Consider the following 25845-nt stretch of genomic DNA (forward strand, 5'->3'; position numbering starts at 1 on the left):
TTTACTATAACTTATATTTTATTATCTTATACTTAGCATGATGAAAACTCAATTTAATAAGTCTTAAGAGTAGATATATTATAGATATTATAATGTTTTTAAAATTTAAACTCCTTGTATTTCTTCGCTTGTTTTGCATCTGTGTTTTGTTGCCGCTTCCTTTTATTCTGGAAAGTAACAAAAAGCGAATAAATATTTTTATTTGTTGATTATTACTAGCACTGCCCTGTAGTTAGACAGAAACTACAGGACAAAAATAAAGCAATGACTTATAATATGCTCTTTGGTCTAAATCCTTAATAATGTTCATTTAACACAATCACATTACACCGCTAAGTAGCTCAATCCAGTTATGGTTCAGATAACGTTCTAGGACAATACGAATCTAGAGCGTAATGTGGACATAATCAGAACTTAACGTCAAGGATTTTGAAATTACGCGAATAGCACCGAGCACTAGCTGGGCAAGTTGGCCTAATATAGCCGATTGAGACAAATTATGTGTTTAGACGCCTAAAACAAATGTTACAAAGCGGTGATTGTGTTAAGAATTTAACGAATTTAGCTCGAATACGGCCTGCACCTCTGTGTGGTGTCGCACCAGAACCGGACCGACCCATCTCCTCCCATGGGTGTCGTAAGAGGCTACTAAGGAATACAAAGAAATAATAGGCAACAGCATCCTTCCGAGAGAGCAGCGCCATCTACTGCGATAGCCAACCATCTGCCAAGCGTGGCGATTATGACAAAACCCCTACAGAAAAAAATAACAGACACTGTAAAGCGGCCCCGCTCGAGGTAGCCACGCTAGCAGCTACATAAGCGACGTGGCTGGGGGACGAAATGTAGGTAGGCTGAGATACCCACAAGATGGACCGATGATCTGGTCAAGAGCGCCGGAATAGGTTGGATGACTCCACGATGACACGGACAGCGCAAGACCGATCGTTGTGAAGATCTTTGGCCTTTGTTCAGCACTGGACGTCTTCCGGCGGATATGATGATTATGAAAGAGCGCTGTATGTTGTTGGAGTACCTTCTGCCTGGCGACGTGGTCCGCCAGCATGTCGGAGAGGTCCTCCTGGCGCGCGGGCCGCTGATCCCTCAGATGCCGCTCGTAGCGCGCTGCCACTGCCTCAGGCTCCAGCTCCAGTTCCGAGGGGTCCAGTGTCACCTCCACGGTGCCCGTCGTCGACACGCTGCCGCCCTCGCTGGTCGCTGCGCGGGCTTTACCTGCTCAATGAATGGATTTAAGTTCAGTTCGGTAGTCTCTGTATTTTGTTGTTGTTTATGTTACACATGGAAAAAAACAGGCAAAGAAAAGTACACCAAACAAATTATGAATTGGTACCCTACTTATGAAGCAAGAAAAAGAGGAAAACAATACATACAACGGGAAGACGAAATAATGGATTACACTCGCAAGAAACTGCCAGGAGTGGAGAAGATTGGAAGAGGCATTTACCAAACTCGGGCAAACAAACGAGGCTATCAACGTCGTCTGACTTCAAGAGGATTCAGCTACGGTGGATAGCAAAATGCCAAATGATACTATTTTAAAAAGTATAAAACAGGTTCACAAATATTAATTAACCTTTTGCTAAATAGTAAGAAACTGATTGAAGTAGATTTCAACTGTCAAATGCGCAACAAACACCGGTCAAGGTAATGCTAGATTCCAAAACTGGAATTTGAAGATTCGACTGTTTTTGTCAACATTACCATCGATAGTTATCTACACAGGGGCTCACATATCAATATCTTAGCAAAAAGATGAGAGTTCTGCAGCTTTTGCCCTTAAAAAACCAGACAGTTGACTGATGTGAATTCAGCTCGTTTGGTCTATTTTACGTACTTCTATAGCAATATGTCAGACGGTTTGGTATTGTGGGGAAATGCTACGGATGTTCATAGTATTTTTGTGCATCAAAAGAGGGTAATTAGAACAATTTATAATATGCGACTAACGGCCGTTCCCAATATACTATCTAAAGATAGAGATAAATTACTACTTTCTACTGTCAGTAATTCGCTGTCAATAATCTGAAGCTGTCCCAATATACCCGATAAGTCATTCTTATCGCCTTATATTGGGACGCGTGAATTGAAATTTCCATACAAACTCCTATCGCTGGTGAGCTATATTTATTATTTTTTTTATTTTAAGCAAACTTTATAGCATTTCTATTCTACAGATTAATACTATAAACTATATACATGTATGTAGTATGTCACTATATGTCGTCCCATTGACAGACAGCGTGTACGGATAATGTGACTTACCGTCGATAACTTTATTGGCATAGAAAAGTCAACGATAGTTACGATTTTTATCTCAAGTAAGAGATAGACTGAATATTGAAAACGGCTGTAAGAGACTCGCTTCTGGATAAATTCAAGTTGATAAACATCCTAACGGGAAGGGTTACAAAACAATATATAAACATAACGAAAGTTAGACAAATTGTGATGAGAAATATATTAAATCTTATTTGTTAAAGATGGCTTATAACTATAGTATAGCAAATTATATAGAAGATAATGATGGTTGGCTCTTGTTCTACGCAGGCCACCTTAACTTGTATAATATTAAGTGTTGTAAGCAATTTAGTTAATATGATTTTATTTCTTATCAGGTCTTCTACCCGCGGCAAAAACTCCTTACGAACTGATATAGCTTCATGACGTTTTATTTATGACAATATGGGACGATACTAGCAGGGCGTTCAGCTGATGGTTATTGATACCACCTGCCCATAACAATGTAGTGCTGCTCAGGATTCTTGAAAACATCAAAAATTCTGAGCGGCAGTACAATCGCGCTCGTCAGCATAAGACGTGAGATGTTAAGTCTCATTTGGCCAGTAATTTAACTAGCTACAGCGCCCTTCAGGCCGAAACACAATAATGCTTACAAATTACTGCTTCACGTCAGAAATAGTGCAAAGAAGCCTCCCACTGGTAAATGCTTAGTCGCCCCTTTCGACACCCTTGGGCCTGGGACTTTCCTATTCTTTTTATTCCCCAGGGAAGCACAGGGCAGTTGTGTGCAGGCCACCTAGAATTGTGTAATATTATATTAAGTAGGGTAAGTAAGGGTATTTTTTTAATATGATTTAATTTTTATCAGTTCTTCTCCCCATGTCAAACCACCTTTACGGACTAATTTAGATGTCACTCCCTATGCAAATTGCAGTGGGCCCCCATATTGAAGGATTGGCGAATAGGCTTAGTTCTGCAGCATATGCGGTTAAGAAAATTAGACGGTTAACTGACATAGATACGGCGAGATTATTATACTTTAGTTATTTTCATAGTATTATGTCCTATGGTATATTGCTATGTGTGGGCGATGTGTATGCTTCTACAATATGATCCCAGAAAATGTACAAAACAAACGTGTTACGAAATTTAAAAGAATTGTTAAAAACCTTTGTGTGGGAATGGTTATTATAGCATAAACGATTTTCTTAATGACACCACGGACTGGGAATAAAGCGAACACCCTCAAGCTCTTTAATTATAAATGTTTATTGTACGATATCACATTGTAATCCAAATTTTATATTTAAAAAAAAGCCCGCTGAGTTTCTTGCGCCCATTCTTCTCAGGTCTGAGGCAGTCTCTTTTGAATGGGTGGTAGTTTTTGACGTTCAATAAGTGATTTTAAATCCTAGTTTGAATAAAAATATTTGAATTTGAATATGGTAAATACATATATTTCTGTTCAACTCACCCGGGTTAGCAGCGTTTATGTCGTAAACGTGTGTGGAGGCCATCATGCCCGCCGTCAGCCCCACGCGTCGCTCCGGCAGCACCTGGTACAGGGTCGGAGTGTCGCCGCTACGCACAACATAAAGATTGCAAATTTCTTGAGCGATCTAGAGTGTAAATTCCGCTAATACTTGTCGTCGTTTGTCGTGTATTAAAAGCCCTAAAACATATCCTGGAGCTGACATTAGATCTGACCACAATCCGGTTATCGCCACAAAATCATGTACCCTAAAAAGAGTAAAGAAACCTGCACAAAACACAAAAATAGATGTCAGGAAACTTACAGACCTTAACACCAAAAATAATGTGTCGAATGAAATAAATGGGTGGGCAGTGGATACGAAATCTGGGACACACACAATAGAAGAGACATGGAGCACACTAAAAAATAAATTATTGGACATAAACAAATTCTTATTAAAAAGAAACTGGGCTCCTAAGCAGAGTTGGATGACCGAGAAAATAAATAACCTTATGGAGGAAAGGAGACTCTACAAAAACACTGATGAAACCAAGTACATGGAGATCGATAAGAGAATTCGGCGCGAAGTCCGCTTTGCGCGCGATGCTTGGTATCGAAGGAAGTGCGAGATTGTGGAGGATCTTTATGCTAAGCATGATGCATTTAATCTACATAGGGAAATAAAATCTTTTATTGGCTATAAAAAGACTACACACCAACTCATAGACGAACAAAATATCCCAATTTTGGATATAACAAAGAAAAAAATCCTATGGGAACAATACATCTCGTCAATGTTCGCTGATGATTCACGAAGTTTAGCTGTAACCTTTGATTTGAGTGATGGGTATTCTATCCTAAAAGACGAAGTCACAAAGGCTTTAAGAAAAGCTAAAACTGGAAAATCAGCGGGCTCAGATGATGTTCACATAGAGGTACTTAAACTTATTAAGGACGAAAATATTGATGTCCTCGTAAATTTTTTGAACGCCGTTTATGACTCTGGCCACTTACCCAAAGACTGGTTAACGTCATCTTTCATTACGCTCCCTAAGAAAGCCAATGCGAAAAAGTGCGAACAATTGCGAACAATTAGCCTTATGAGTCAAGTATTAAAACTATTTCTAAATATCATTCACGAACGCATAAGAACTAAATGTGACGAACAACTCGCAGATAACCAGTTCGGCTTTAGATCAGGAGTCGGCACAAGAGAGGCTCTATTTGCAGTACAGGTTTTAGTGCAAAAATGCTTAGATATGCAGCAGGATGTTTTTCTTTGCTTCATCGATTACGAAAAAGCTTTCGATAGAGTTTTGCATGACCGCCTAATTGCAATATTACAAAATATCGGGTTGGATGGCAAAGACATACGAATCATCCGGAATCTGTACTGGAATCAACGAGCTACTGTTCGGGTTGATAATGATGAGACCGCAGAAGTTGATATTAAAAGGGGCGTCAGACAGGGCTGTATCTTATCACCTATGCTATTTAATTTGTACTCGGAAACCATAATAGCAGATGCAGTAGAGGACTTAGATTGTGGAGTCAAAATAAATGGCCAGAACATAAATAATATTAGATATGCTGATGATACAGTCCTCATAGCATCATCTGCTAATGATCTTCAGAAACTTATCACCCGAGTAAATGAGTGCAGCGAAAGAGCTGGTCTTAGGATGAACACCTCAAAGACGAAACTCATGGTCATATCTAAGAAAGAAATTGATGACTTTGACATTACAGTAGCAGGCCAAAAACTAGAAAGAGTGCGCAAATACAAATATCTAGGTACGTGGTTAAATGACAACTGGAATAGCGACCAAGAAATTAAGACCAGAATTGAAGTGGCTCGAAGCACCTTTAGTAAAATGAAAAAAGTACTGTGCAACCGTGGTCTTAAGATTTCCTTGCGCACTCGTTTACTGCACTGTTACATCTGGCCCATACTTCTATACGGATGTGAGGCGTGGACTATAAAAGAAGACCTCAGAAAACGTATAGAAGCTTTTGAATTGTGGGCATATAGACGTATGTTGGCCATAAGTTGGATCCACAAGGTCACAAATGTGGAAGTTCTGCGCCGCTCGATCAAAAACGCGAACTCATGCAAACTATCAGGATGAGGAAAGTCGCATATTTGGGGCACGTGCTTAGGCCCGAGAGGTACAAACTCCTACAACTCATCTTGATGGGAAAAGTTGCCGAAAGAAGAGGCGTAGGTCGCAGTAAAAAGTCTTAGCTGCGCAACATCCGAGAGTGGACTGGCATTGCGAGTGCGGCAGAACTATTTTACCTTAATATTCTGTATTTGAAGTTGAATACAATAACACACACAGTGTTTTAGTGTGAACCTACAATTAGCAGTAAGGCTTATAATAATTTTCAATAATAAAAAAAAAATTCTCCATCTCACCCCTCAAGGTCAGTGTCCAACTTCTTCTTCCTCAGCTCGATGGTATCTGGTGTCTCCATGCCGGGCGGCACTGACGAGATGCCTAGCGGGGTCACCAGCCCCTCACCAGGTGTCGCCACTCCAGTAGCCACCTCTCCTTCTCCCACTTTCTCTTCGTCGGACTCTTCTGCATATGAAGTTTAAGTTTAAAGAGCGTATTTTTTTAAAAGGGACAGCATACGAAAAAATTTAAGGATATACCGGGAATCTGTTTATAAATTATTTCAAAAGTGATTTTCGATTTTATTTGAAGCAAATTAACACATGAATAAATCCGCTGAAATTTTTAAATATAGTTTATCATGAATACGTATTCATAAATAAAACTAATAATGATAAAGCACCTCATCTTTAGACTCTGGTATAGAAAGTTCGAGAATGTTTTATTTTCTATGAAAAAACGCGTGTTTATAATTCACACTATTAAATCAATTATAACTTTTGCACTAGTTTGTACTAGGAAAAACACCAAAATATTTGTTCAGCCGAGTCAAAAATTTAGTGAAAAATCATAATATTTTAACAAAATAATTAATGTTAAGAAAAGGTTTTAAATAACATAAGTATCTATCTTAGATAATTTTGTACGTGTAGATCTTTTGCTGTTAGAGAACCAATACAAACAGCTTAGAAAGATAAGTTTAGTGTGCGTGACAAGCTACGTCTTACACTCGCGATTTGTATCACACTTTGTGGTAGTGTGCGAATTGCTCAAAATAGGCGTATAAATAATATTTATATAAATTATCTGTACTTAATGTCTTTTAATTCTTAAGATCGGGTAAGACTTCCTTTCGCTCAACTTCTGAGATTTTAAGCCCAATCTACGCGCAGTAATTCTTTTAAAGGAATTTATTTTCTCGAAACCTCACCATCTTCAGACTCCTCCTCTGACTCAGACTCCAATTCACCCCACAGTGTCCGGTCGATGTCAACATCTTCATTATCCTGTACATAAATACAAAATGATTTAGCTTCAACTAGAAATTACCAGTGGGAGAATCAGCCGACTAGATTGATTTGGGTACTTTAGCGGCCCCTATTTCTGCCGTGAAGCAGTAATGTGTAAACATTACTGTGTTTTGGTTGTAGGGCGCTGTAGCTACTGAAATTACTGGGAATACAAATAAGACTTAACATCTTATGTCTCAAGGTGACGAGCGCAATTGTAGTGCCGCTCAGAATTTTTGGGTTTTTCAAGAATCATCGAGCGGCACTTCATTGTAATGGGTAGGGCGTATCAATTACCATTAGCTAAACGTCCTGCTCGTCTCGTCCCTTATTTTCATACAAAAAAATGCTCTTGCGACTGGTTGCGCCAACGTGGTGTCCCAATGAAATATAGGCCTAAGTCGCGACTACACGCAACCGTCCAGCGGCCCGCTTCACGTAATTTTACATAAGCGATATCGCAGCGACATCTATCGTTCACCTACGATTCGTAATCACGTGATTTAAATCGCACGTTCGAGAAACGATCCTATCCAAAAATCGTTAAAGCGTATTCACGTCAGCTAGACGGAATTCAATCGTTGTGTCAGTGGTATTCTGCCTATCTTTTTACAATCGGTTACCAACGATTTAATGTCAAATCGAACGTCTGAGAAGTCGCTGAACTGAAGTTAGTAATTTGCAGTTGTTGGCTGTTGAAAGGTTTTTCATAAACATGAATATCAGCTTGTCTTGACTACTTTTGGATCTTTCTGAAAGGGAAGACCGGCGAAGAGAACGTCGATGCCAAAATAATATTAGGATCAACAAATATTTTGCTTTCGAAATGACAGATACCGAGTTCGTGAAAACATTTCGCTTTACCAAGGATTTAGTCCTTGGTCTTATTGAAGACCGCGTTCCCCTAATTCCATGAGAGCGTAATACTATACTTAGGTTGTACTATTTAGGTTGGTAGTTACCAAGAAAGATTTAAGTAGGTGTCTACCTACTTATCTGACTAGATATTTACTGTATTTAAAACTTTAATTAAATAAATTATAAAATCATGTGCTTTTTTACATTATAGGTATTAATAGCACTAGCATTTTATGCTACACGATCTTACCAAACCATTGTTGGTCAGAGTAATTTCAAATCAGTTACCAACTGAATTTCAACCTACATTGTTTAGAGCAGTGTGACAGGTGACTAAAGTACTCAATGATGCTGAATTATTCAAAAAACATATTTATTTTCCTCTTACTCAGGATGGATGAGATAGAATAAAGAGAAGGAATTTATTTACCTTTACCTATGTTATTGGACTAATTAAATACCGAATTAATTATTTATTAAATATTGTACGTACTTATTACAGCTTTTATGAAAAAACTAAAATAGCTCAGTAAGTAATTCAAGCTGACGCACGGTTCTTCTTTGAGCTGATTTTGTTGAATCGAACAAAACGAGACGAGAATGAGTTACCTACACTTGGGCGAAAATCCAGTTTGACTTTGATGTACAGCGGTTTTTTTTTTTAATTACAACCATTTGGGTACGACTTTTAATTTTCAGCCTATTAAATTCTGTAATAAAATAATTATACCTTACCTTTTTACTACTCTAAGGCTTCAAATATTGTTAGATTGAGTACTAGTAACTGAGCAAAAGACTCTGATATCATAATAAACATATTTAAAAGAATAAGGTAGAAAATAAAGGAATTGTAGAATTAGACTGGCAATGTCCTAACGCAAGTCGTCGATAAGTCGCTGAGTTTCAGTCCTATTGAGTTGTCGTCCTATCGAATCAGTACGTGAATACCAATTTTGGACCAAGTTTCAATAGGACGACTTCTGAACTACAACGATTTTTGGATCGTTAGAATATACGTGAATCGGCCTACAGTTTTACTTTATAACTTACATCTTGCCCAGCAGACTGGTGGCCAAACACGTCACCATACAGCGGCTTCCCGTGCTCGTCGACAGGTGGCTTGCCCCAGCCACCTGCGTGATATCCGAACGCGCAACCATCAGGAATGGGCGCGTTGAGGCCGGGGATCTTAAGGTTGGGATACGAGGGCGGAGGACCGTACCGCTGCTGCGCGATCAGCCACGGCGGCGGCACCTGTTCACCAAAAGCAATATTAATTTGTCATCACAAAGAAAATGCTGTATACCGGCGCGGACCTTTTAAATAGTTGTAATTGACGACCTGTATAGCCGAGTGGTTAGCGATCCTACCTACTAAGCTAGAGGTCCCGGGTTCGAATCCCGGGTTCGAATCCCGGTAGGTGCAAGCATTTATATGATGAATATGGATGTTTGTTTCCGAGTCATGGATGTTTAAATATATTTATGTATGTTTATATGAATTTATGTATGTTTAAGTAAGTATATTGTATTAAATATATCATTGTCTTGTAACCCATAACACAGGCTATAGATGCTTAACTTGGGGCAACATAATTTGTGTAAAAAGTGTGTCAATATTATTATTAATTTTGGAGCGCGTGGTAGTTATATGCTATATGACGTCATAGTTCATAACAAAAAACAAACTATTTGTTATTTCTAAGTGACATTCGGGTTGTTGCTCCATCTACACGATCTACTTTTCAGTTGATAACCTACTCAACAGTCAACCCCAATAATTGCTAGGATATTGTCGCTTCTTCAAATCTAACCAGTTTTTTATTTTAAAGTGTCGGTTTAAATTAACAACAAACAAGGTTAGGTTGAGAATAAAATAAATTGGCTACTTTTACGTCATGTCAACAGTCAGTCCGACCAATGAACTGCCAATTTTCCAAAACATATATAATGTTGTTTATATAAAAAAAATGGCGTAATTCTAGTGTAATAAATATTAATAAATTATTCAATCGAAAAAGACAATTAGGAAATACCAAAAAGACAAGAAAGAAGAAAAGACGATTAGTATCGGTACCTAAATTATGATAGCCCGAGAAAATAATTCAAAATGGCATCGCGTCCCATTGATTTCTCACTTACGCGCATTACCATATTAAGACTCAATTGTAGTAACTGAAGATACAAGCCACCATTTTACATATTACTAGCTGACCCCGCAAACGTTGTATTGCCAATATTAAAATCGCGATACAAAAGTAACTGTTGATCGTAGATGGGTGAAAATTTTAAGTTTAGATTTTTTTTTTTAAATGTTGACTCATAATCAAACAATTTTAAAAAAAATACAAAAATATAAAAAATAAAATTCGTGTGGACCACCCTTAACATTTAGGGGGATAAAAAATAGATGTCCGATCCTCAGACCTACCCAATATGCACTCAAAATTTCATGAGAATCGATCAAGCCGTTTCGGAGGAGTTCAAAGTTTAACACCATGACACGAGAATTTTATATATTAGATTAGTGAGAAGCTCTTTTGCACAGGATGCCGGCTAGATTATGGTTACCAGAACAGCAGCAATTGTGTATTATGTATTTAGGTCTGAAGGGCGCCGTATCTAGTGAAATTACTGTGCAAATGAAACTTAACATCTTATGTGACAAGGTGATGAGCGCAATTGTAGTGCCGCTCAATATTTGGGCGTATCAGTTACGATCAGCTGAACGCACTGCTCGTTTCGTCACTTATTTTCATAAAAAAGTATATGATATTCTCAATTCATTAGAGTTAGGCTGAGATCTATAGAGCGAACCTAGACTTAGAACAAAGTCTGACTTTATTCACGCAAAACTGAGCTGAGTGTGATAAAACTCGACCTTGGCTTTTGCATTGGTCTTAGCTTAATCTCGGCATTAATTCAGATATTATAGACAATAAAAAAGAAATCAAAGATTACGCTAAGCTTAAACTAAGCTAAGTTTTACGTAAGCAAAGTAAAAAAAATATGCACTGGCCTAATTAATTGTCCCGACTTGCTCAGCAAAGTTAGATTTCATATAGGTACCAAAAAGAATTCCAAGATCATGTCAGCGACAAATCTTATTTTCATTACCAAATTGTCACACTAATTTAAGAAAATTCTGCCCATTGTCACGAATGTATACCCTGTATGATCAGCTAGAAAATTATTCTTCAAAGATATATCTTTAATAATATTACCCAAACAGGATCTTAAATCTATGCTTACTAATTTTGCTACTATTTTATCTATGCACTAAAAGTGTGTTGTTATCTTAATTAAGTAAAATTCTGTGCATGCTGTGATTTCCTGTAAGTGATAAGACACTTAGCATTTATTTAATTGTATTGTTGTATAAATCCTATTAATATTATAAATGTGAAAGTTTGTATGTCTGGATGTATGTTTGAACTTCTTTAACGCAAACACTACTGAATGGATTTTGATGAAACTTTGCAATAAAATAGCTTACACACCAGAATAACATATAGGCTATAATTTATAAAAATATTGTGTAAATTATCTATACATTGAAATAAAATTGGAGTGTCTGTTTGTAATATTGAAATAACCGTTTTTTACTAAATGTATATTATGAATACATAAACGATTCACCAAAATAACATTTTTTACAATTTTTGTCTGTCTGTCTGTCTGTTTGTTCCGTGTAATACGGCGACTTTTATTGGCAAGTAGCTGATGTAATAAAGAGTAACTTAGGCTACGTTTATTTTAGAAAAATAAAGCAATGTCCAAGAAACGGTCTATCTCTAAAAATAATTTATATAGCAAAACAACGTTTGCCGGGTCAGCTAGTCTTAATATATATATAAATTACGTGACACATTGTTTGTCCGCGATGGACTCCTAAACTAATGAACGGATTTAAATGGGGATTACTTCATGGAGTGCAGTTTAGTCCAACTTTAGAGATAGGATATTTTTTATTTCGATTTGGGAACCATATTTACTTTTATTTCCAATATTTGTTTTGTATGGACATATTTTCTGTGAGAGAATTTATTGACGCACGGTTTGACAGTTCTGCTGTGAAACAATTTCATTATAACAACAAGGAGCTACGAAGATCTTACGAAATGATTCTTGATGTTATGAAATACTGTTGACAAATACATAAAAAACAGTATATTATTTATTATGTACAGAACAACGTCTGTCGGGTCAGCAAGTAAATAAATAAAGTTTAAGTACGCTCTATAGGTAGATCTCAGTCTTACACCGCATTATTGGCTTATTGCTCGATGCAGGCAGACGACTCGATCTCGATCCAAGGGACAAATGCTTTAACTGATTAGTGTGCTGTTTTCCCCGATCACACTTTTTTTAACGACCCGAAGCTTGATTCTAGTAACGTGATAAAATATTATAATAGCATCTTACAATTAAAATATAGGTATTCTATTTTCCTCTGCACGGAAGTATGCGAAAAATGTCATAAATTATTGTGATCAAAGGATAAAGGCATTTATTTTCTCAAAATTGATTGATTTAGATGATGTCATTTCTAATATACTAGACACTACTACCGCTTCGGAAACAAATGACGCTCTGAGAGAGAAGCGGCGCAAGAAACTCTCCCAGCATTCTTTTTTTTGCGCTCTTTGTAATGAAATATACAATATTGTACTGTCATTGCTATTGCTACATATATAAATATAATCATGATATTTTCCCAGACTGTCGGATCGCTTAGATATTAAGCTGTGGAGTAGTAGGATCGGGGTAGGCTTAGTATTCTGAGGCGTTGGCTACATTGAAAAATTATTTTTTTGTAAAGGGTCATCTCTAGCAAACCTTGTGTGAGCCGGGTCCCACAGGCATGCCGAGAGCCGTCCTCAGCTCCTCGGACAGGTCTCCAGGTTTCTTTTCCCGCAGCCGAGTCTCGAACTCCTTGCCTTCGTAGTAGAGGTCGCCATGGATTGTCATACGCGGCTTAGTTTGCCATCTAAAGAGTTTCAAAAATTAATTGTTTATTATAATAAAAATTTAAAAGATTAAAAAAAATGTGCTCAATTTTATTATTATTACATGGTTTTCTTAATTAATCCACAGACTGGGAGCAAACACCCCCCGGCTATTTAATTATAAATTTTTATTGTACGATATGACATTGTAATCCATATTTTTATTTTTAAAAACCCACTTTCTTGCGCTCGTTCTTCTCACGTCTGAGGTACACTATTTCGTATGTAGTATTTTCGAGTGTAATATGTAGTAATACTAAATGCAAATATTGGATTGAGCAGGTCATCAACTGTAAAGTAGATCCTGTAGATGAAGTCACAACCTGTGAGTTGAACAAAGCATACAAGATTTTATGACTATACGTCACTCGAACGGTTCGCTAAGTTGGTTAGAGCACCGGCACGGAACGCCGAAGTTCGTGGGTTCGAGTCCCGCATCAATCATAAAATTTTGTTTTTCAAATTTTATTTGTGTATTAATCCTAGAAATAAGGGTTATCACTTTAAAAACATAACAGATTGTTTAGATTAACAAGATCGACATCTCAAGTTAATTTCCTAATATGCAAATATTGGGGTTGAGCAGGGTTGAACTGTAAAAGAAATCCTGTAGATGAAGCCACAACCTGTGAGTTGAACAAAGCATACAAGATTTTATGACTATACGTTACTCGAACGGTTGGCTTAGTTGGTTAGAGCACCGGCACTGAACGCCGGAGGCCGTGGGTTCGAGTCCCGCATCGTTCATCCAAATTTGTTTTACAAATTTTATTTGTCAACTGACCTCTACTATATACCACCGGACTGGCAGCTGTCAAAGTGGTTTTGTGCCTGTTGTTGTTGTTTGTTATTCGCCATTTAGGCGCTGTTTGCTATGTAGAGAGTTTGCGGTACTAAATCTAGGGATGACAACTCCAGCAAACATCGATAGATGGTAAGAAACTATTTACAAAAAACAATTGTGTACTTTATTACGCTGATTCTTGAAGTATAAATAACACGGAAAACGAACGAAATAATTCAAGAGTATTGAACGTTCCTTTGCAGCCATTTGTACTATACGTCTGAATTAGTTCTCTGGACGCTCACGAGTGGCGTTTCAGATAGGCATAAAAAAATTACTGTCAAACATATGGAACAGCCAGTCCAGTGGTATTTATATAGGTCAATGGTCGAAACCATAATTTTTCAACCTTATTTTGCTCACTTTGAGAATATGTTTTTTTCTAGAGTATTTCCGTATATTTTTTTGCCTTTTTAGACTATATTTTTTAATCCACCAACGCCTCATCTGCGCCATCTCAATGCCCCCTAATTTTCCATGGGTCTTCTACTGCCAAAGTCCCACAAGGGGGCGTTATCGCACACGTTGAGAACCTATGGTCTAAACAGACTGTGGCAGCTTCACAGCAGTCACGTGTTCACACACGTCGAAAAAATAAGGGCGTCATTTGTGTTATTAATGCCATACGTGAGGGTTATCATTTAAAAAAAAATAAGAAATTGTTCAGTTAATTGATATAAATAAATACTTAATGATACTTACCAATGCTTTATTAGTTCTGTATGGCTCAGCCAGACCTCCGCTAATCTAATGTGGACTGCACTCAAAAACTTTTTTTTTGCTCACATAACACATCACTAAATGAAGTTTATGGGAAATCAGGCGCATTATGGCGACTTTATAGGCCTCTTAATTTTATGGCCAATTAAATTTAAGACGATGGAGTTTTCGAGTGCAGTCACCAAAGAATTGAACAAATCATAATCTGCACTCAAGTCAGATTTAACATGATCATAAATTAACAATTTATTATCATTTTATGACCAAATTATACAAAGAAACAGAATAATATTATACGATTTTTATAGAAAAAAAGCATAATAACAGGAAAACAAGAGATTTCCGGTAACTATGTGATGCAACAATAAAAGAGTAAGAATTGCCATAGTCGGATAGGCGTCTGTAGAAATGATATTGAAGATATTTAAATAAATCTGGAGACTATGTAAACCAACTTTTTTTAAACCTGTTAATATTAAACACAATATTAAAATAGTACAACGTTACATTATAAGGATGGAAAATAGGTTATTGCAAATGAACTGCCATTTTTGCAATAACCGAATACACCCGTGTATCACAAGACGTTTCAAAACAGTTGTGGGAAATATCTTTTATAATAATCTTTCGTCTGAAATTATGAAGGTGATAGTAATTAAATATAATAAACAAATATTTAAAAGAATTCTGAGAATTCAATGCGTAGCAATTTTATATATTCTTTTTTCTTTTCGCATTTTTCTTCGTACGAAATCTGTCGGATTTTGTTCCATGTAGATTATAAAAACTCCTTGCTACTAAACTTTTTATTGACTCATAAATTAAAAACCGACTTACATAATATGCCAATGACAAATACTGTATGGCATAATATTATTTAATGGATACAAATGGTTTAAGTTTCATTAGTGTTAATTCCGCCAATATTTGTTTTTAAAACAATTCGACACGTGTTTCGCCTCTACACGGCTTCCTGGCACAAGTACAAGGCATCCTCAGGACGAGTTGTCTCGCCAAAATCTGGTACGAGACTGAGTTTAGTCTCGTGTCGAATTGTTTTAAAAACAAATATTGGCGGAATTAACACTAAAAAAACTTAAATCATTTGTATAATTATGGATTTCCGTAAAGTAACGCCTAATTCAATTTTTGTTTTTTTTAATGGAGTTTCCATTTCAGTTGTCTTCTCCACGACCTTTTACGATTTACATCATTGATGAGGACTTGACTCTTGAATTGAGAATAGGCTAAATGGTGGACAAGATAAAACTTACTTGAAAAAGGCATCATGGAGTTTCTGGTAGTCAATATCAATCTTGCCAAGTTTCGGCCGGGTCCGTTCACGCATTTTGGCTTTCAATGTCTTGGTCTCCTCCTTGTCTTGCAACGAGGCCCTCATCTCCATAATACCAGTCTTCTTGATGAAGTCCGGCAAGTCGAATGGCGGCTTCTCTATACCACGCTTCCCTTGTAAATACTGAAAGTAATTTGCAAATACTGATACAGGAAATAAAAAGTAAAGTCTTAAGCGGATACATCACAAGTCTGTTTTTAATATTTCTATTACTACATATTTTTATTAGTAACATCAGAGGTTTCATTATCATTATAACGTTTAGCGTTTTTTTTTAATGAAAACACGGGACGAGACGATACGTTGCGTCCTGCACATTACAATGGAGTGCCGCTCTGGATTCTTGAAAAACCCAATAATTCTGAGTGGCACTACAACTACGCTCATTACCTTGAGACATAAGATGTTAAGTCTCATTTGCCTAATAATTTCACTAGCTAGAAACACAGTAATGCTTACACATTACTACTTCACGGCAGAAATAACCTTTAGCCTATAATATGTAAGTATTCATAATAATCTGTGCCTACCTTGCGTTTGTAGCACCAATGACGCGGCACCTGAACAGTGTTTCGATGAGCCTTAAGCTGCACTAGCAACTTGGGATCCTTCGCGGTCACATCATACATCTCCACCACATCGGGTCTGGACACGAGCTGCTTCAGTTCAGCCACTGATAATCGCGACAGCTTCTTGAGTTTGCGCTTAGAAAGACGCTCTTTTTCATCCGCAGCATGTTTCTGAAATAATAATATGACCAATGAAATTATTTATCTCAAACATTTTTGTGTTTATGAAAATATAATTATGCATCTTTTATTTATAACGACATTAAAGTTAAAAGGTATGCCGTTCTTATAAGAGTGTGAGGAACATAAATAGAGTTTCTATCTTTGCTGCATATATAACGCGTCAGTCATAGCGGACAAGAGCAATGTGGTCTAAGGGAGAGACTGTTCAGACTACCTTTTTATGAAAATAAGGGACAAGACGAGCAGGACGTTCAGCTGATGGTAATTGATAAGTCCTACCCATAACAATGCAGTGCCACTCAGGATTCTTGAAAAACCCAAAAATTCTGAGCGGCACTACAATTGCGCTCGTCACCTTGAGACATAAGATGTTAAGTCTCACATTGCGGCGCCCTTCAGACCGAAACACAGTAATGTTTACACATTACTACTTCACGGCAGAAAAAGGCGCCGTTGTGGTACCCATAATCTAGCCAGTATCCTGTGCAAAGGAGCCTACCACTGATAGCATACTCTGTATCACCTCTTATGTATTTTGTACATGCAACATATATTTTCAATTTGTATTTGTAAAGTTATATATTATGTTATTACCTCCACGGCTTCTTCATCAGTTGCAAATTGATCAGTGACTTTTTCCAACAATTTATTAGGTTTTGGTAATTCTTTATTCAATTCTTCTTTTACATCCTCTTCTTTTTTGTCTGTTATCTTGAACGCCTCTAAGATGCGGTGGAACTGCCGGTACATAGGTTCTAACTCATGGAAATGAATACTTTCTTGGACATACCTAAAATAATAATATATTACTAGCTGAACCGACAGACGTTGTACTGTACATAATAAATAAAATACTGTTTTTTATGTATTTGTCAATAATATTTCATAACATCAAGAATTATTTCGTAACGTATGCTCCTTGTTGTTATAATGAAATTGTTTCACAGCAGAACTGTCAACCTGTGCGTCAATAAATACTCTCACAGAAAATATGTCTATACAAAACAAATATTGGAAATAAAATTAATTATGGGTCCCAAATCGAAATAAAAAGTATCCTATCTCTCAAGTTGGACCTAACTGCACTCCATGAAATAATCCCGATTTAAATCCGTTCATTAGTTTAGGAGTCCATCGCAGACAAACAACGTGTCACGTAATTTATATATATTAAGATTATTAAAAATATGTGGTCAATCCATTTTAGATCATTTATACATCTAGATACTCTGTTACAGCTGTGAAAACGTCGAAAAAAAATGAGATTAACAGTTTACATCTATTACGAGCAATGCACGCACACTTACACAAAGTGACATGAGAGATGACAAATCGCGAGCGTAAGACATAGCAGTAAGCATGTCACACACACTAAAGTATTAAACCTGGCCTGTTTTCATTGGTTGTCTAGCAGCAAGAGACTCTATCTAGACATTTAAACTTGTTGATTAAAATTTTCTTTTTTTAGTATGGGGCATGATGGTAATCATTCATTTACAAAACATAATATTTAATTTATCTATTTGGAAATAAATTAATTTCATATTATTCAAAAAGAGTATGTCTTTTGTCTATGAACATAAAAAAAAAATATTGAATTAGGCGTTACTTTGCGGAAATCCATAATTATACAAATGATTCAGAAATCATTTTGTTAGTGCCAGATTTTGGCGAGACTACACGTCCTGAGGATGTATCGTGTGGAGGCGAAACACGTGTCGAATTGTTTTAAAAATAAATATTGGCGGAATTAACACTAAAGAAAACTTAAATCATTTGTATATCTATGAACATACTCAATTTCAGCTTCCTGCTTGTTTTCCTTGTTGCTAGACTTCTGTGAGTCAGTTTTCTCAGAAGTTTTCTCGGTCACTTTCAACTTAGACTCCATTCTTTTCTGTTTGGCTGCCTTCTTCTTCTTCTTTTTACGTTTGTTCTTGTTAGATTTGTTTGCTTGATTCTGTAACATAATGTGTTTATTAACAACACAAGGAGACTGGTACATTGGTTGAATTTTGAATTTTTAAAGTGGGAGTGCCAAATCTTTAACAGTGAGGATGATTTAAACGAAAACACATTGAATTCTTAAAAAATCAATAACCCTAGCCAGAAATATTGATTAGAATACACATGCTAAATTAAAAATATTTCAAAATTATAAACCAAAATCATGAATATTATAAAGAATCAAATCATTCAGAAATCTCAATAACTTTAAAAGCTATGTGTATTTTTTGTATGTACAATAACAGTTTAGGTATGGACCTAATATAATGAAGTATTATAAGTTATGTTGTATTCACAATGTTATTCAAATTTTTCCAGTTTAACTTGACCTTACATTCTCGGTACACAAATCCATTAATATTTTATATGTATACTACGAGGGCGGCACTAAAACTTTCGGGAATCAAGGAAGTGACACAACATTACTATTTAAAAATGTATTTATTGCTTTTCGAAGTATTCTCCGCGAAATTTGACACATTTTTCCATACGATGGAACCAATCATTGAAGCAACCATTCCATTCGGAAGTTGGGGTCTCCAAAATGGCCGTTTTGTAGGCGTCCACAGCTTCTTCAGGTGATGAAAATCTCTGACCACGCTATTTATTCTTTATTTTAGAGAAAGTATAGAAATCATTAGGGCTTAGGTCGGGGCTGTACGGTGGATGGTCTAATAATTATATGTTTTCTTGCTCTAAAAACTCTTTTGTTCTGTGCGCGGTGTGAGAACTCGCATTGTCGTGATGGAGGATGCTGCGGCGGTTGCAGTTCTCTTTACGGAGTTCAGAAACGACCTGTGGCAAACAAATGCTAGCATACCATTCTGCATTAACCGTTATTTGTCACTCAAGAGGAAAAGTCGCAACATGGCCGGTTTTGGAGACAAACGTGGCCACCATTTTTTTTTGCAACACTCCGTGAACGAACAATTTTTGTTGGCTTTAACTCAATTTCGAACACCCAAACTCGTTACTGGTTTTTTGTTTCGGGTGCGTACGCATATATCCAGGATTCGTCACCTGATACGATGTTGTATACAGCATTTGAGGATCCTGCGTGGAATCTTACGAGAGTTCTGACGCATCAAGTAACGCGAGCCGCTTTATGCTCTTCACAGAGCAAATGCGGTATCCATCGCGAAAACAACTTTTTTACACCTAATTGTTCATGCAAGATTATTTGTATTTGACTCATGCCAATGTCTAAATTTGCCTGAATTTCGCGGTATGTCACATGTCGATCTTCCTCAATCAGCTTACGCACAGCATCAACGTTTTCTTTGGTGACTGCAGTTTTTGGACGACCAAATGCAGAAGTCATCCGGTCAACATACTGTTTCTGTGTTAAATCACTTTGAAAGTCATAATAAATCATCACTCTAGAATTTTCTCAAGTCAATTCCATTTTCTCAACGACTAAACAAGTTTGAAAAGACCTTGTGACAAGACCGAGAATCTTTTTTTAAATAAATAAATGGTATTCGATTTTTAAAACCAAGGAGTTTTCAATTAAAATGATTTTAATATGACAGGAACAGTGGAAATATTCCATTCCCGATACTTTTAGTGCAGCCCTCGTATTTAATAATGTTTTTAGGATTTTTTAAAAGTTTAATATAACACAAGTCTGTTACTTCCAAACAAAAAAATCAGACATACATTTTACAATATTTTTTGGTACATATAATTTTTTTTTTTAAATATAAAGACAATAATTTGTACAAACTTATAATGTGTAAAATTGTGTGTCTAATATTGCATTAGAGACGTGAATATTCAATGATACACCATTTTAAGTTACCAATAAAATCTGTTCACCAGTGACCATTATTTGAAATATTTATGAGAAAAAAGTTATCCTATAATAATAGCAAATCATATAAAACTTTCAATGATTATAAATTATCATGTGTGTTATTTCAATCCACATTTATTGTATTTTATTACTAGGCATTGACCTTTAGCACCAGTAGGATTTCTACTTTTATCATACACTTTCATGTAAAAATATTGTGTCCATAATTATACACACGATTTATGAAAAGATAAATTATCTATTATATATTCTAACATAGCTTCCATCCATTCCATCTTTTTTGCTAAATAATAACCCCCTTATTCATAATAGTCTGCTTACTTAAAGCATTGCTAATTCTCACTCTGTCTTCTTCTATTGAAATAAGTCAGAATGAGAAATAACACTCCTTAGCGACTGTTTAAAGTTAGCGGACCATTATGAATAAGGGGGTAAGTATATAAATGTGTATAAATAAATAAAATATAACCCATACTTCTTGTTTAGATATAACAGGTGGCTGTGGTGCATCGGGAATGTTGTCATCATCAGAATCTCCCTCATCTTCCTCTGCATCATACTCTGAACTGATAACAGGAGCAGGTGGTGGATTCAACTGTCTGTCTTGCTCTATAAAAATGGAAATATAGATTATTTTTGATTGAATTTTCATATATATACATTCTAAAAGAAAATAGCAAAGACTGCATATTATAAAACAAGGTCCTCCGCCATGTCTGTCTGTTCTCAGTAAACTCAAAAACTTCATGAACTATTGAGGAAGGTTTTAGTATACATATAATTTGTTAAGTTTTCGTAAACTTAACAATACAAATGTTTGAGGTGTCAGAAAAAAACAAAACGTCTGGGAGCTCTCTTCAAAAATGCTGTCTAAACCCTTTGATGTATAACAAAATAATGTATTGTGGAATTGTGTATCTTATACAGGTACTCTTAAAGATAACAGACTATATCCATTAAAGTAATTCAGAAATTTGGCAATTATAAAGCGGTAATATAAAGGCCGTTTAGATAAATACAAAATTAATCCTTATCAATTTATCTATACTAATATTATAAAGCTGCAGTGTTTGTTTGTTTGTTTGTTTGAACGCGCTAATCTCTGGTACTACTGGTCCGATTTGAATGATTCTTTCAGTGTTGGGTAGTCCATTTATCGAGGAAGGCTATAGGTGTATATGTTTTTTTTTTCAAAATTAGGGATCCGTTTGAAAAACTATTGACAATAGAAGAAAATGATGTACAGGATATAATATAGGCAATATTTTATTACTTATAAAACTATCGCGTGAATTATACTTTATATGGCAAAACAATGTTTGCCGGGTCAGCTAGTTACTACATATTATGAAATCATTCAGAAATATGTTTTTTAACTCATTAACTTGGATTACACAATTCCAATGGCTTTAGACTACATTATCCCCACTTTCATCCACCCCCACATTCTTACAAAATTATGTAAATGATGTATTAACAGTATGTCTGGTAGTATATATATTAAAATTCTGTTATGTTTATAGTTCCAATAAAATTTTGCACAATTTATGTAATTATTTCAACATTTTAAGGGTAACTACAATTACTACAGGTCATAAATCTTATATCTTTAAACGAGCAATTTTTATATATATATATTATATATATATATATATATATAATCTGAATCTCGGAAACGGCTCCAACGATTTTCATAAAATTAAGTATGCAGGGGATGTCGGGGGTGATGAATCGATCTAGCTAGGTTTCAATTTAAAAAAAATGGTTGTATCCATGTTTGAATGAGAAACAGCTACAATAACATTAGAATACAAAGGTAAATTTCGCCACTATATACAAGACTATTATAGCTCAGATGGGACAGTGGGTGGTCCGGACAGCAGTAGACCCCGGTTCGAATCCAGATGTCCTATTAGTTTTTTTTTTTGTTCAAGTTTTGTACATTCTTAAAAATCCGAGCAGGCTCGGTCGTCCGGATATTATAATTAAAGAATGGTAAGTGGATGGATACAAATGGCTCAATTTAAGAGATAATAAAATAATAATAGTAAGTAGGAGACTGCTTTCACCCAAAGATATACTACATACTATTTTTATGTAACTCAAATGTGAATTCCAATTGAAGCTTATCTCAATAAAACTTTAATAAATGATAAGCCATAACATAATCTTTCTTAATATGATGCCAAATTACAAAAAAAATTTACATGTAAATAATAAATAAAACAGTATGGTTTTAAAAGTATTACATTATTATCGTTAATAGTTTTATTTATGTAGTTGTCTTCACATTAGTCTTAAAAAATAAAACTTGGCCCATCCAAGCTTCAAAGGTGCAAGGATATTCCACAACTTTAATCAAATATTAAGTGGTAATTCTTGTTAAGTTAAAACATTCACTGCCAACAAAATTTGATTAAAGTTTTTGGTACATATGAATGTTTGAAAATATAAATAGTAGGATAAATGTATAGTGGATTTCGTAAGTCGACTATATTGCCAGAGTTGTTGCACATAGCAACATTGAATCGCCTCAAACACCAACAATTTACTGACTACTACAAAATGACGGGACAGGACTACAATTATATTCATTACTAAATAATTAATTTCTGTCAACATAATAGCAATTATTATTATAATACAGACCTGTTGCTTTTTCATTTTCATGACCAAGGGCAGCCTGTCTTTGATCTTTATAAGCTAAGGCTTCCTCCAAGGCCTTGGGCAAAACGACGCCAACAACATTCTGAGTGGCTTGTTTATTTCTGAATTCTTCTGGGGTATCAATCTTCATTGTAAGCAGTGAAGGGAGTGAATTATTTAGTGGACCAGATTTGTCATCATCATTATCTTCATCGTCTTGATCATCTCCATGATCATCCCAACCAGGGGGGCCATCCCCTCGTCCTTGCATTCCCCATCCAGGTGGAGGTCCCTGATTATCCCAAGACCCTGGTCCCATACCAGGTGGTGGCATGTTGGGTGGTGGACCTATTCCTGGTGGACCGACATCCATTCCAGGATTATAATTACTTTGCCCCCTCAACATATTAGGAGGCATCCGAGGTGGTGGGCCCATTCCCGGAGGGCCCATTGGTGGTCCCATGCCTGGAGGACCCATTCCAGGAGGTGGTGGGCCCATGTTTGGTGGTGGTCCCATGCCTGGAGGACCCATTCCGGGAGGGCCCATTCCTGATGTAGGTGGACCCATTCCTGGTGGTGGAGGTCCTATTCCTGATGTCGGTGGTCCCATTCCTGGTGGCGGCGGTCCCATTCCCGGTGTGGGCGGTCCCATTCCTGGTGGTGGAGGTCCCATGCCAGGAGGAGGGCCCATTCCAGGAGGAGGTGGACCCATACCTGGAGGCGGAGGGCCCATGTTCATCATTCCAGGTGGAGGCATAGCTGGCCCAGTAGAACTGACCGGTGGCATACTTCCAGGAGGACCCACAGGACCGGTATTCATAGATCCTGGTGGTGGCGGCATAGGAGGGAAGTTCGGCATGTTTGGTGGTATCATTGGTCCACTATTAGGATTTCCCGTACCCGGTGGCCCATCCATAATGTGCGATATCTTTAAAATATATGTTTAAAAAATTCACACAACTTTTATTACAACAGTCTATTAATTAACAGACTGAAAATTATAACCAAATCACCGATACAAATTGCAAACAACAAAATAGACAATAGGGAGAACTGTCAACTGTCAACTAATGTTTAACTACGAGTAGGTGATAGGTCCGTGACCTGAGAAGATAAGTGGAACCTGAGCATCAAAATTTACACTTAATCTTTGCGCTATCAACTTCAGGCTCTGCCAGGCCGGATGGCGGAATATATTATTCATTATCATAACATAATGTAACAGTGGTTAAACAAGAAACAATTTCCAATTACTCTATAATCTATAAACACAGTATTTCACTCCTTTTTGGAGACTTTGGCTCACACATTCCATGCATCCGCCAGCTTCAAGTTTTCTTTCCTCGATTCACATTGCAAATTTTCTTGTATGTTCTACTTCAAAGTGTTTTTATTTATTTTTAGGTAGGGAAACAACGTTACAAAAATGTACAACACGAGAATTTTGATATTTGATATAGTTAAGATAAATGTTAAATACATTATTTACAATTTAATATTATTGCTATAAATATATCTAGAAAGTATACTATACAATATAGGATCAACAGAACTCAGGAGGGTTTTTATAGAAGTGGGGAAAGGGACACGGATGGATATCAAACTATCTAAAAAGGAAGTTCGGTCATATTTAGGACAAGAAAAGAATAAGTGATCCAGATTCCCAAAGTCATGTCCGCATTCACATTGCGGACTATCTATAATATGAAACCTTGCAAGGTGGACCGGACAAGTGGTGTGTCCAAGGCGCATTCTTATCAATATGGTGGTAATGATTTTATCAAGTTTAATGACAGAGAACCATGACTTGTTAGGAATTATTTGTCGAATTTCGCAATTATTTGTGCCTTTAAATTGGCTACTTTCTGCCCAGACTTTATCCCAGGAGGCCCTGAGATAAAGACTAGAAAGAACAGCTAAATCCTCAGTATATATTTTAAAGGGGAATTTGTCACCACACACCACAGCTTCATTTGCAAGTGTATCGGCTGTTTCGTTGCCTATTATGCGACAGTGGCTAGGTATCCAGACAAAAGTGAATGAAAGACCTTTTGTTGAACACTCGTAAAGATTTCTTCTAATGTCTGCTATAATAGGAAAAAATGATTTTGATTTGAAGGGAAATCAAAAAAAAGGGAATCGCAAAAGAGCCTGTAAAGCACTCTTGGAATCACATAGTTTTATGTGATTCCTATGACTATTATTAAGTTTACAAAGTAAAACATATTCTAATGCTTTGGCGATGCCAAGACATTCAGTAGTGAAAACTGACGTGTTAGATGGGAATTTTTATTTTTAGGACAATATTATATTGGGCATGATAAACTCCTACTCCTACAAAATCTTCTGACTTGTGTTTTGACGCATCGGTATAAATATGATGCTATCCTGGCCAGTTTTCTTTAACAACAGAATTAAAATAATTATTGGCATTATATTTTTCAATATTTGCAAGATAGTGAACAGTTGGAATGGTAGATAAGGCTTCATATTTACATTTAAATAAATCAAGCTTTGGAGATCGATGTATCGGATAGTGAATCGATTTATACCTCAAATAACTTTTTACCAAACAAGGGAGTGGCATGTTATTCCAATAACTTGATGATTCAATGAGATCCGTGAGAGTATTTAATTTGGTTATCAAGGGGCTATTTGAAAATTGCAAAACACGAAAAAATAAAAAAGCATCTTA

At 36.3% G+C, this 25845-nt stretch overlaps 1 protein-coding gene and 1 non-coding gene across 2 annotated transcripts; one reads left to right on the top strand and one right to left on the bottom strand.

The window, feature by feature from the left end:
- Positions 1 to 24210, bottom strand: LOC126964853 (splicing factor 3B subunit 2-like). The gene is made up of 13 exons (XM_050808172.1): positions 23154 to 24210; positions 20980 to 21113; positions 18478 to 18641; positions 17276 to 17471; positions 16460 to 16669; positions 15850 to 16052; positions 12842 to 12992; positions 9054 to 9257; positions 7067 to 7142; positions 6156 to 6321; positions 3737 to 3843; positions 1037 to 1233; positions 1 to 167 (listed from the first exon to the last, which is right to left on the bottom strand). The coding sequence occupies exons 1-13, from the start codon at positions 24064 to 24066 to the stop codon at positions 99 to 101; spliced, it is 2790 nt and encodes a 929-aa protein (XP_050664129.1). The 5' UTR covers positions 24067 to 24210; the 3' UTR covers positions 1 to 98.
- Trnas-uga (transfer RNA serine (anticodon UGA)) lies at positions 13685 to 13758 on the top strand. Its single transcript has one exon. It is a non-coding gene; the product is annotated as a tRNA-Ser (tRNA).
- Positions 24211 to 25845: the final 1635 nt, after the last annotated feature.

The sequence above is a fragment of the Leptidea sinapis genome, chromosome 6, assembly GCF_905404315.1.
Source record: "Leptidea sinapis chromosome 6, ilLepSina1.1, whole genome shotgun sequence".
In the NCBI taxonomy this organism is placed as follows: Eukaryota; Metazoa; Arthropoda; class Insecta; order Lepidoptera; family Pieridae; genus Leptidea; species Leptidea sinapis.